We start from the raw sequence: 13,096 nt of genomic DNA, 5'->3' as shown, positions 1-13,096 counted from the left end.
GAAGGGGCATACCCGTAGCGTCTGTACTCCAGAGGAGCGGCTACGAAAGGCGTCTGTCTCCATGTTAGGAGCGGCCTAATTTTGAACCTGGCAGTAGGTATAAAATGCCTTTGGGTGTGGCGAGCCCATCGTAACAATAGACTATATGGACAAAGCAGATATGGTGCCTCGGAAAAGGTTAGGGCGTCCCCTGCTAAAAGCGACGCGCAGCTCTTCAGGTGCTGGGGGATCTGTGAAAAGTGGGCAACCAGCACCAAACTACATCAAAATTGCAACAGTAAATGTACTGACAATGACGGGAAAGACAGAAGTGGTTGACTTTATGATAGAAAAAGATATAGCCATACTTGGACTGTGCGAGACCAAGAAGAGGGGTACAGGGGAGATTTCTCTGAGAGAAGGATACAGGCTGTATAACAACGGAGGACCTGAAGCAAAAACTGGAGTGGCCATCATAGTTAGAAAAGAAATCCAAGAATATGTGGAATATACAAAGTAAATCAGCGATAGGATGATGATGATGCAACTCCAGTTTGAAAATGGCGTGAAAGATCTATGTAAGTTGTATGCCCCACAAACTGGTTGCATAGATGAACATCTAGAGGACCTTTTAGAGGAAGTGGAGAGAAAGATAGAAGATAAGGAAGTGCTATTGATGGGAGATCTAAATGTACAAGTTGGAATGGAAAGACAAGGAAAGGAAGATGTTGTAGGGCCCTCTGGAAAGGGAAATGTAAATCCAGAAGGCAAGTTGTTGGTGGATTTTTGCATGAGGAATCAAATGATTGTTGGAAACACCTGGTTTAGGAAGAAGAACAGTCAGAAGATTACAAGGTAGGTTGGGGAGACAGACGAACAAAGACCATGATTGATTATATAATCATAGAGAAAGAACACAGGAAGAACCTTGTAGATATAACAGCCATGCCTGAAGAAACCTTTGGTGGAGATCATAGAGCTGTGATAGGAAAACTGAAAGTCGGAAAGATTGAAAAATCCCCATTAAGAAGAGAGAAAAGAATTAAAGTATGGAAGTTGAAGGAGAAAAGCATACAAGAAGAATTTCAAAGGGAAATAATATCCTTGGTACCCAGGACGGAGGTGGGGAATGTTGAAGATGAATAGAAAAGATTTAAGGAAGCACTGGTTGGATGTGCAGAAAAGGTATGTGGTAGAACATCAGAAAATGTGAAAGACAAAGAAACACACTGGTGGAATCATAGGGTAAAGATTAAAGTGAAGGAAACAAAAAAGGCATGGAAAGCATGGAAAACATCTAAGACTGAAGAAAGTAGAAAATATGTGGAGGCAAAGAATTCGGCCAAGAAAGTAGTGGAGGAAGAAAAGAGGAAAAACTGGGCCTTATTCACACAGAAATTGAGAGATGATATGCAGGGCAGCAAGAAATTACTGTATGGTATCTTAAGAAACAAAAAGAGAGATCAAGTAAACACCAGATTTGTGAAGGATGAAGGTGGCATAATATTAACAAAGCCAGAAGAAATAAGAAAGAGATGGAGAGAGATTTTCAGAAGCTCCTGAACATAAGAACGGATGACAATCATTCAATGGACGACCAGGAAAGGCAATTAGTTGATGAAGAAATGGATAAAGAAATTACAATGAATGAAATTGAAATGGCAGTAAGAAAGATGAAGAATGGAAAAACTGCTGGAACAGATGAAATTTCAGTGGAGATGATAAAGGCAGTTGGAGCTGTAGGCCTGCAGTGGACATATCGGGTTCTCAGGAATGTCTGGGAGAATAAGGAGGTCCCCGAGGATTGGCAAAAAGGAATAATCATTCCAATTTTCAAGAAAGGAGCTAAGAAAGTTGTGAAGAACTACAGGGGAATTACTTTAATATCCCATGTTGCTAAGATAATGGAAAGGATACTGGAGAGTAGAATAAGGTTGAGGGTTGAGAATCAGATACAGGAAAATCAGTTTGGTTTCAGAAGTGGAAGGTCAACAATAGAGCCCATTTTCATTATGAGACAACTAAAAGAAAAGCAATGGAAGTACAGGAATGATGCTAAGATAATGGAAAGGATACTGGAGAGTAGAATAAGGTTGAGGGTTGAGAATCAGATACAGGAAAATCAGTTTGGTTTCAGAAGTGGAAGGTCAACAATAGAGCCCATTTTCATTATGAGACAACTAAAAGAAAAGCAATGGAAGTACAGGAATGATATGGTGATGACATTCATTGACATTGAAAAGGCATAAGACAGTGTCCCCAGGACTAAAGTTTGGGACAGTCTGGTGCAAAAAGGAATTGGACAGTGATTAATAAAAATGATCACGGCATCGTATAAGGAACGTTGTAGTTGCATGCAAACACAAGTTGGCAGGACAAGTTAGTTCAAAATAACTAGTGGGCTGAGACAGGGAAGTGTTCTATCACCAATCCTGTTAACAATAGTAATGGATGACATCATGAGAACAGCAAAAGCAGCATATGAAGGAAGAGAAATGAACATGATGGTATTTGCAGATAATATTGTGATTTGGGGAAAAGACGACAGGAAGGTTCAAGAACAGTTGAATGTGGTGAATGGGAAGATCGAAGAATGTGGATTGAAAATAAGTGTAGAAAAGAGTAAAACTCTTGTTATGACTAGAGGGGAGAAAGAAGGGAAAGGTCAGATTAGACTTGCAGACAAGCCCCTCGAAGTAGTGGAAACGTTCAAATACCTGGGGAGTGAATTAATGGAGAATGCCCGACTGGATGCTGAGATTAATAAGTGGATTCAAGCTGGAAGTTGTTTCTATCATAGTGTAAGAAACATGTTATAGGACAAAGATGTGCCAATGGAAACAAAGGATACTATGTACAAGATGTATTATGTACCCATAACAACTTACTGAGCAGAAACTTGGGCATTGACAAAGAAGGATGAGAGTCGAATACAGGTAGCCGAAATGAAGTTCTTGAGGAGTATGATACAGAAGAGTAGAAGAGAGAAAATAAGGAATGAGAAAATCTGGAAAGAAATTTGATTAAGATAGTTTGGGCACATAAAGTGAATGAGTGACGAAAGACTGCCAAATAAGTTGATGGAAATGCAAACCCAAGGAAGGAGAGGTCGTACACGACCACGATTGAGATGGACGGACACAATCCAACGCAGTATTAGAGAAAGAAACGTGGACTGGGACACAGTGTTGGAGGAGGAGTGGTGGAATGACTGAAGAAAGTGCCCCTACCCGGCTACAGCTGGATAAAGGGAAATTATGAAGATGATGATGATGATGATGATTATTATTATTATTATTATTATTATTATTATTATTATTATTATTACAGTACTAATGTCTACTGAATGAAACTTCCAATTGTGTAAATTTCAGTTAACTTGGTGCTCAGTCTCTTCCATGGCTGTGACAATATGGAAGCTGCTGGGGTATGGGCGGTGCTGAGTAAATGACTTTCAGAGCACGACTAGTGTATCTGAGTGTTATGAAAGGTGTTGCTCATAGAGTTAGTCGTGCTGCAGTGGCACATTCTGGCCCAATGAGGAAAGCAATGGCAAACTACCTCACTCCTGATCTTGCCTAATATGATTCATTTGGGCTCTACCATAGGTTTTTGCGGTTTCCCTATAACTGCATAGCCTTCGGTGGTGGTATTTGAGGATACAGCCAGCCTCTGGGCTGATGACTTAACAGACAGACAACTTGGTGCTAAGACATAACAGAGTCTGAATGTCTTGTCTCAGTAGCGAGACGACTCCATCAGCTCTTCAGCATGCTGAAACTAAAAAAGAAAACACACGGTAACAGAAACAACATAATTAAAATAGAATGACGTTTCAGGGGGGCGTGACTGACTTGCATTCTATGGTAGAGTGGAGAGCAGATAAGTTCCAAATTTCAACTTCTTAAGAATTTAAACAGAAATAAATATTTTTGAGTGCGATTTGATAGAATCTGGTCATGTTCTTTCAAGAACGAAACATGTCATGTAACTGAACAGTTATCAAAAACAATGAATGATAACTCACCTCAGTATAAAGATTGTTAAGAGGGATTTAAAATGTAAAAACTGTTTGTAAGTGTTCCTCCTTTGAGTCTTTGATCAATTTTATGCCTTATTGTATTAGTGCCTTACTATATGTACATTTAATCCACTGGAAAGTTTAATCATTAATTAAATTAGTATCAATTGAAAGAATAGCACATTCGTCCAGACTCTCCCGTCATTGTGTGTCTCTGCTTTGTTTCATTCCTACTTCGTTAGGCTTTCATGTTACTGAATGACTTTGAATGTGAAGTGTGATTTGTAAATTTGAAAGTGGGCAGTAAATAGTTAAGTTGCTCCAGGAGTCATATGTTGAAGCATTCCATTACTACCGTACAGTCTCCTTTCCCTTTATGGTACATGAATCTCTACCATTATACCACATGGCAGCAGATTTAATCATTCACCTTCAATTCCTCATTTTTAATAATCAATAATGGCTCATTTTTCTGATGATTTCTTACCTCTTTTTAATTCCACTTACTTCAGAGGCATCTCACACTAAAATTCTGTCTTTACCTAATATAAATATAATTTGCATACAAGTTTGTATTTTTTATTTTTCTATTCCACCTTTTCAATACAATTGATTTTGTGTTGTTAGAAGTTCACACTGCTACAACGCTACATTAAAAGGGACATGTTGCACTTGGTTTCAAGCATCCTCAGCCTTTGTAATTTATCTCAAGGTTAAGACCTGTCATTGTTAATTTACTATATAACTAATTTGTACTTAATTATGATTCTAAAAACTAAGTGGTAAAATATGTAAACATAGGCATTTGTAAACACAATGGACAGTTTAACAATTTATATGACAAGGCTGAAATTGGGATATTCATTGATCCTATGTTATTAGAGTCTACATACAGGAATATAAGAAACCCAACCAACCACATTAAGAACAAAATCCAAATACTAGCAAAAAATTCCAGTATCCCAGCCGAAATACAGAAGAAGCTGATCCCCTCGGACCCAATACCTCGTAAATTGCATGGCCTCCCTAAAATCCATAAATCCCATAAATCCCGTGCGACCTATCGTGAGCGCTATAGGATCTCTGACGCACGATATCGCCCGTTCCTTAGCCAGACTACTTCAGCCACATGCAGGACACACTGAAACCTATGTGAAGGACTCCCATTTCATCCAGCTCCTGAAGCACCAATCAATCAAAAGTACGGACTTATCAGTAAGTTTTGACGTCACGTCACTTTTCACCAAGGTGCCGCTAACAGAAGCATTTTAAGTGCGGCCAGTATCCAGTATTCAGGAGATAGTAGGTTCGAACCCCACTGTCGGCAGCCTTGAAAATGGTTTTCCATGGTTTCCCATTTTCACACCAGGCAAATGCTGGGGCTGTACCTTAATTAAGGCCATGGCCGCTCCCTTCCCACTCCTAGCCCTTTCCCGTCCTATCGTCGCCATAAGACCTATCTGTGTCGATGCGACGTAAAGCAACTAGCAAAAAAAAGCATTTCTGCTATTAGACCAGATACTTCCAGAAAACCTGTTAACACCAGCTAAAGAATGCCTTAAAGCCACTTATTTCTACTTCAACGGGGAGTTCTACGAACAGACAGAAGGGGCCGCGATGGGGTCGCCCCGCTCTGCAATAATAGTAAACATATATATGGAACACTTCGAACACAAGCCTTAGCCACATCTACCTGAAACCGAAATGTTTTCTGCGTTATGTGGATGACACGTTCGTGATCTGGCCTCACGGGAGCGATATCAGACGCAGAACACCTCGAAGAAGAGAAAGAACACCTCACAAGAACCCTCAGAAGAAATAGCTACTCGCTCAATAACATCTGACAAGTCTTTAGAAAATCAGAAGAAAACAAAGAAAAGGCCGCATAGGTGAAAACAACGGGAAACAAGAACTGACCCGCCAGAAAACAGCGATACTTCCATACATTAAGAACACTACAAACAGAATCGGCAAGATACTGGACAAATACGACATAAAAACCATCTATAAACCACACATGAAGCTAGCCCGTTATCTACTGCCAGTAAAAGACAAAATAGAACTACAGGCTCCTGGAGTATACCACACCGAATGCAGCTGCAGAAAGTGCTATGTTGGTGAAACAAAATGTCTGATCTCCACCCGCCTAACAGAACATATCCATCACATCAAGAATCAAAACACAGATATTTTAGCGGTAGCCAAGCATTCCTATGAAACAAGACATGGAATATCATTTGAAAAGACCAAGATCCTAACAGCTATCCCTTGGAATCTGGAAAAGAAAAATCCGTGAGGCTATCGAAATCAAGAAAAATCTGAACAATATGAATTTAGAAGAAGGATGTAAAATCAATAAATCTTGGATGCCTATCATACATAGATTAAGACATACAGACCACAACATTAACACACGGGTCAAACCTCCTATTACATAACAGCACGGGCAAGCCCCACTACCCGGCTGTGACACATACCTTCCAGAATTCTCACAAGACAGGCAGGGCTTACGTCAGCCAGAAAGGCTAGGATATGTAGACCAAGGTCAGGAACCACTCTTTGTAGTGTGACTGCTGCCTGGGAGACTGATTACCTGGGATCGAGTAGGGGTATTTCAGTCACCTTGACAAAGAATACTGCAATGTATTCGAAACATCGGCAAACTGTACGTAATGTACAGAAAACAACAACACGGTTCAACCCGGTAAATAAACTAAATAAATTTTAATATGGACTTGTGGGAGCCTCCGTGGCTCAGACGGCAGCGCGTCGGCCTCTCACCGCTGGATACCGTGGTTCAAATCCCGGTGACTCCATGCGAGATTTGTGCTGGACAAAGCAGAGGCGGGACAGGTTTTTCTCCGGGTACTCCGGTTTTCCCTGTCATATTTCATTCCAGCAACACTCTCCATTATCATTTCATAGCATTAATCACTCATTAACAAATCACCTTGGGAGTGGTGACCCCATTGTAATAATAGCCTATGTATGTTTCATTCATTACATCCCTGACCCGGTCAATGACTGGAAAACAGGTTGTAGGTTTTCATTTTCATGGACTTGTGGACAAGAATGACTCTAATGGTGAGGGAAAACATTTATAAAAATGTTTTTATTTCGCAGATTTTTGTGTTTGTGGTGTTCTAAATTTGATGTTTCATTTTATCGCTAACACCTCTTCTTATGGAATAATTTTAGTGACAACAAGAGCAATGCTGTTTATGTTTTGTATTGTAATTTAAGTCTCTCTGAATGAACTAACTCCAGTTAGATCAGATTCATGCATCATACCATACACACTGCATATTCCAGCTCCTCTATGTATGAACTACCCGCAGTCAGGCATCATACCTTACATAGATACTCCATACAGTAAAACCTCATTAATTCGAAGTCGTTGGGACTCAAAAATCGGACTTCGAATTACGTGATTTCGAATTAACCGCCAATTCGCAATTCAGAAGTACCAACCCTTGCCGTGTTACTAAATGTTCTAAGGCCCGTTACTACATGCAGTTAACCTTGATTCACAGTTTATACCTTTCAAATGTCATAAAAAAGAACTCTATTTCCATAATGTATCCAACAAGGTGCTTTTACAGTATTCAAATAATGCACTCGGATTTCTCACTGGTAAACATAACCTCACGCAACGAAAGAAAGAAAGAAAAGAAAAAAAAAGCACGATTCAAAGACGAGGAGAAATCTAAGCTGGCTCCCATGTGCAAGTGCTTTATTAATTGGATTACTATACTGTATTTACACAGAAAGTACCCGATGCCCTTAAAATCGAACTTTACTATGACTCTATCCTTGTACGATTTCCCGCCATGGCACTTCTCTCGTACTTCAGAAATGTAAACACTTGCCGCGTCACAAAGACCCATTAATACATGCAATTGCCTCGATTCACAGTTTAAACCTTTCAAATGCCATGGAAAAACTATTTCCGAAATGTATCCAACAAGGTGCATTTACAATGTTCAAATAATGCACTTGGATAAATCACCGACAAACATAACCTCACGCAACGAAAGAAAAAAAAAATCACACAATTCAAAGACGAGAATAAATTATGCCGGTTCCCCTGTGCAAATACATTATCTTTTTGGATTTCTGTACTGTTTGCGTTTTTTAGATGCTTTGTACTGGCATGGAAAGTGCCCGACGCCCTTAAAACATTGTAGCTTATCGAACTTTCCTATGACGAGGGGATAAAGTATCTCGCGCCCATGTGCATTGCAACGCACTACTATGACCCCCATCCCTCACCCTTGTACGATTTCCCGGCTGGCATTTTCTCCTTTAAAACCATAAGGCCGTTTGGGCTCGCATTAAAATAAAGCAATGCAGTTTTACCGGCAATGACAATATTGTTCGGTGCCTACGAATTTATTATATGAGCCACGTTTTTTCGTCAACATCGCCAGTGTTTGAGGATTGTTTCCCCGCACACTGCCTGTTGTGTGATATTACGGCGTTCCTTAAAAGGTTGAATACAAAAGAATTCCGATTCCATTCAACTTAGCAATCATGAAGCGCACTGTAGACCCACCGAAGTGAGTGTAAGTGCGGAAAGTTACCCCTCCACGTTCTATTATGAAGCGGAGTGGATAAATTTCGAGTTCAAATTACTCAGTAACATACTATTGTTTTAAAATGTAAAGGCAGTTTCGAATTAAAAGTCTGAATTTCGGTAATGGGGCCGACATTGTACTTCGAATTACGAATTATCCGTATTTCAAATTAAACAATTTAAATAACTTGCAAAACTGCATCTCATGTTTCCGGGAACGAGAGCTTCTTTGAATCAGGCGGGATTTTTAATTAACCGATTTCGAATTATCAGCCTGAATGAATTACCTCAAAAACCCTCACTCTGCAACTAGCACCATGGCCTTCCTTGCTTCTATGCTTCCTGTTCTAGGATATTAGATTACAAATTTTCAACACAGTCTGCCATCAACTATACCTGTTTATTGCTCTTGTTGCTTTTTCCAGTAATCTGGTCATCATATATCACACTCTCCTCATTGATCGCGTCATCATCTCTAAACCCACTGCCTGATATACCTCTCTACTGCGCCACAACATTTTGTTACTTCTAGTCAAAATTTTTCCACTCTTGAGGCCATAGGACACTGAAGTTTACTTACGCTTCTCTCCACTTCATTCCTATAACAATGACTTCTTAGAAAATGCAATTATGAACACTTATTCTAGAAATATATGTTGCATTGTGGAATCTATATAAGCAAAAACCATTTTTAGAACAGATGTCCATTAGTGCATTCTCTACAACAAAATACTGATTATCAATATGAAATATGTGTGACAGTGTTAAGCTCTTTCACTCTTCCTTTGCAATGTTAATCTATTTACTTACTTATTGCCACTCATATGAAGGATCCATGTCTTTGCAGGAGTTCTGACTTCGTTGACACATGTATACGGGGTGTTGAAGAGGGATTCAATTTCTGATGTACTGCATGTGTCTGCATCATTACTTTCTACTTCACCGTTATCAATATCTGTAGAATAAGAAATAGAATGAAACATATCAGCTTCACCACCATTTAAAAAAAGGAGAGAATTTTAGAATTAAAACATATTCATTTGTTACATGCATAATCAGGTGTGGACAAATCTAATGGTGACAAAATTTACAGGCAGTCATGGCTACATATGATGGCAGAAATCCCACTATAGTGGTATTTCTGAAAGAAGATCAGAGCAGAGAAAGGAGTCAATTTGCCATATAAGCCTGAACTTCATTGTCCAACTCTTTCTTCACAAGTTGATCTCCCTTTGCACTTAGTGGAGAAAAGCAAGTGTAGTTCAATATTAACATGAAACAACAAAATGCTCTTCATGACTGCTCATACTCGTTGCAGAATCCGGCAGTATATTACACAGTTCACAACAATGGATAGCATCATATGGTGCAGCTTTCAATGCTCTTTATGGTGCAGATGCAGGGTGCCTTCATTACATACATACATACATACATACATACATACATACATACATACATACATACATACATACATACATACATAATCATCATAGACTGTTATGCCTTTCAGCGTTCAGTCTGCAAGCCTCTGTGAATTAACTAAATGTCGCCACAATACTCTATTTGCAACTAGTGCTGTGGCCTCATTCAGTTTGATACCTCTTATCTTTAAATCGTTAGAAACTGAGTCAAACCATCATCGTCTTGGCTTCCCTTTACTTCTCTTACCCTCCATAACCGAATCCATTATTCTCCTAGGTAACCTATCCTCCTCCATTCGCCTCACATGACCCCACCACCGAAGCTGGCTTATGCGTACAGCTTCATCCATCGAGTTCATTCCTAAATTAGCCTTTATCTCCTCATTCTGAGTACCCTTCCTGCCATTGTTCCCACCTGCTTGTACCAGCAATCATTCTCGCTACTTTCATTACTGTTACTTCTAACTTATGAATAAGATAAGTTGGTCTGAAAACAGACCGATGTGAAGATAGTTTCGTCTCGGAGCCGACCTCCTTCTTACAGAATATTGTTGATCGCAACTGCGAGCTCACTGCATTAGCTTTACTACACCTTGATTCAATCTCACTTACTATATTACCATCCTGGGAGAACACACAACCTAAATACTAGAAATTATCGACCTGTTCTAGCTTATACGTTGAAGGTTAGGTCTACTGCACATTCCACATGACGTCATCACGTTCAAATTTTCCACCTAACTTCTCAACAGGAAATGCCAATACTACACCAATAAGACGGCTTTAACATATGCTCGCTGGATTTCTTATACATCGTTATTATCATATTGGAATGAACATTGTGCAATTCATTATCAAGTCTTCACGACATAACAGAATATCATATATTAACACATCACACAAAAAGGAAGAATTTTAACGCAAAGTTTTTACTGAATCATCCCATGTGGACAATTTTAATTTTAATGTCAACGGTATTCTTAAGTGCTGTGCTCAAAACAGTTCTGAATTCTTCACCATTTTAAATGACATATTCGGTTATCCGAATTATTTTAATGTGTTACTTTGTCCTTGTCCTTGTAGCTTTTTCTCAAAAGTTTTTATGGCTGATGATGTCTACAAGGTAGACGAAACATGTCCCGATATAATTAAAAATCATGTAAATATTTAGTTAATAAAGAATCTTAGTATTGTAAAGGTGGAACATTTGACCTAACCTTCAACGTATACTCACGACAATACGGGCTTTATAAGGAAGTTTACTTTATGTAATGAAGTTTACTTTATGTACTGTTTTCTAGCTTTGTATCACCAATCTGACATTCAATTCTGTTGAATTTCTTACCTACTGACATCAATTTAGTCTTCGAAAGGCTAATTTTCATACCATACTCATTGCACCTATTTTCAAGTTCCAAGACATTACACTGCAGGCTTTCAGCACAGTCTGCTATTAAGACCAAGTCGTCAGCATAGGCCAGACTGCTTACTACATCTCCACCTAACTGAATCCCTCCCTGTCATTTTATATCTTTCAGCAGATGATCCATGTAAACTACGAACATCAAAGGTGAAAAATTACAGCCTTGTCTAACCCCTGTTAGTACTCTGAACCAAGAACTCATTCTACCATCAATTCTCACTGAAGCCCAACTGTCAACATAAATGCCTTTGATTGATGTTAATAATCTACCTTTAATTCCATAGTCCCCCAGTATGGCGAACATACTTCTGCTAAAATCCCACTGGGAGTCCTTTTTGCTGATCTATATTACTGTTAAATGAAAAGTCATTAACACCAAGGACAAATTCTTGTGTGTCTTGTCATCTTTGTTTACTTTTTGTGTTAGATTTCATTTAATTAATTTGATTGTATCGTTAAATAGAATTTTGGAGCACATATTTGTAATATCAAAAGAATTGATACTATATGAAAGTTGTCAGTTAATACGTTTGGGAGCATTGCAAACTTCTATGGAATTTTTAAATGAGGTATTATCCTTGAAGGTATATTTTTTTTTTTTCAGAAAGATACAAATGAAAATGGTTCATGTTTGTGGGCTACTGTAGTCACGTCCTAGTTCGTGAACCAAGGGCAACGGCTGAGTGGCCTAGTGAGTGGTCCTGAGAGTCGGGATACCAGTTGCTATGTAATGGGAGTGGGCAACTCGGACATGTTCTGAGTCATGGCCGTCCTTGTGCTCAGGCGGCTAGGACTATACAATTCACCGGTGGTCCATAACCCGTTAGAGGAGAGATCCTCACTTGGACTATGTGCAAGTAGGGTAGCATCCTGCTTCATGAATTTACCGAGCTCAGAACATTTTAAGCAAGCCTCGGACCTATGGAAGTAATAGAGTCCCACTCCCATTTGACAGGCGAGGGTCTCCTTGGAAATCAATCAAAGGCATTTATATTGACAATTGGGCTTCAGTGAGAATTGATGGTAGAATGAGTTCTTGGTTCAGGGTACTTCCAGGGGTTAGACAAGGCTGTAATCTTTCACCTTTGCTGTTCATAGTTTACATATCTTCAGGGCTGCCGACTATCTACCGAATGCAAGCTCACAGCTGCGCGCCCCTAACAGCACGGCCAACTAGCTCAGTAGAGTTTAACATAGTTTTATTTCTATATAGGAATTTCTGTTTTTAATCCAAATTTTGTGGAGTTTTTTCTTGTGTCGTTTGATGCCATTTAGAAGCACAAGGTTTCTTTTGCAATGATTTTTAAAAATTTTCAACTAGTTTTTGATTTAAACATAGTTTTAAAAATGTACCTCTTTGTTGATATTAGATATTTTTATCTTCAAGTTTTAAAAGGCTGTATTAGTTTGTTTATATGCTTGGTTGACTAAATTGCACGTAATGAACTTCATCAATCAATAATATCAATATCTTATTAGAAGAAATATCAAAAGTAGCCTCCCAGAATAATAAGCATAACAAAATCAGTAAAAATTATACTAACTCCTGCTCCCTCTGCATCGCCACGTGATCAGCTGCCCGACACATTAGGTCAGTTGCTGGCAACACGGACAACACTTAATACTAAGATATACAGACAGGAATGCCTTGCTATGGGAGCTCCCGCATCTGGCAT

General features: G+C 39.1%; 1 protein-coding gene across 5 annotated transcripts in view; it reads right to left on the bottom strand.

The window, feature by feature from the left end:
* Positions 1–13,096, bottom strand: part of LOC136863898 (WD repeat-containing protein 89) — a 429,002-nt gene that overhangs the window by 359,593 nt on the left and 56,313 nt on the right. For all 5 annotated transcript variants that reach the window (XM_067140308.2, XM_067140306.2, XM_067140305.2 and 2 more), the window contains exon 2: positions 9,387–9,531. In XM_067140308.2, coding sequence (XP_066996409.2) covers positions 9,387–9,531 — 145 coding nt within the window. The remainder of the gene's footprint in view (positions 1–9,386; positions 9,532–13,096) is intronic.

This window comes from Anabrus simplex, chromosome 2, assembly GCF_040414725.1.
Source record: "Anabrus simplex isolate iqAnaSimp1 chromosome 2, ASM4041472v1, whole genome shotgun sequence".
Lineage (NCBI taxonomy): Eukaryota > Metazoa > Arthropoda > Insecta > Orthoptera > Tettigoniidae > Anabrus > Anabrus simplex.
This window is presented reverse-complemented; position numbering and strand designations above follow the sequence as displayed.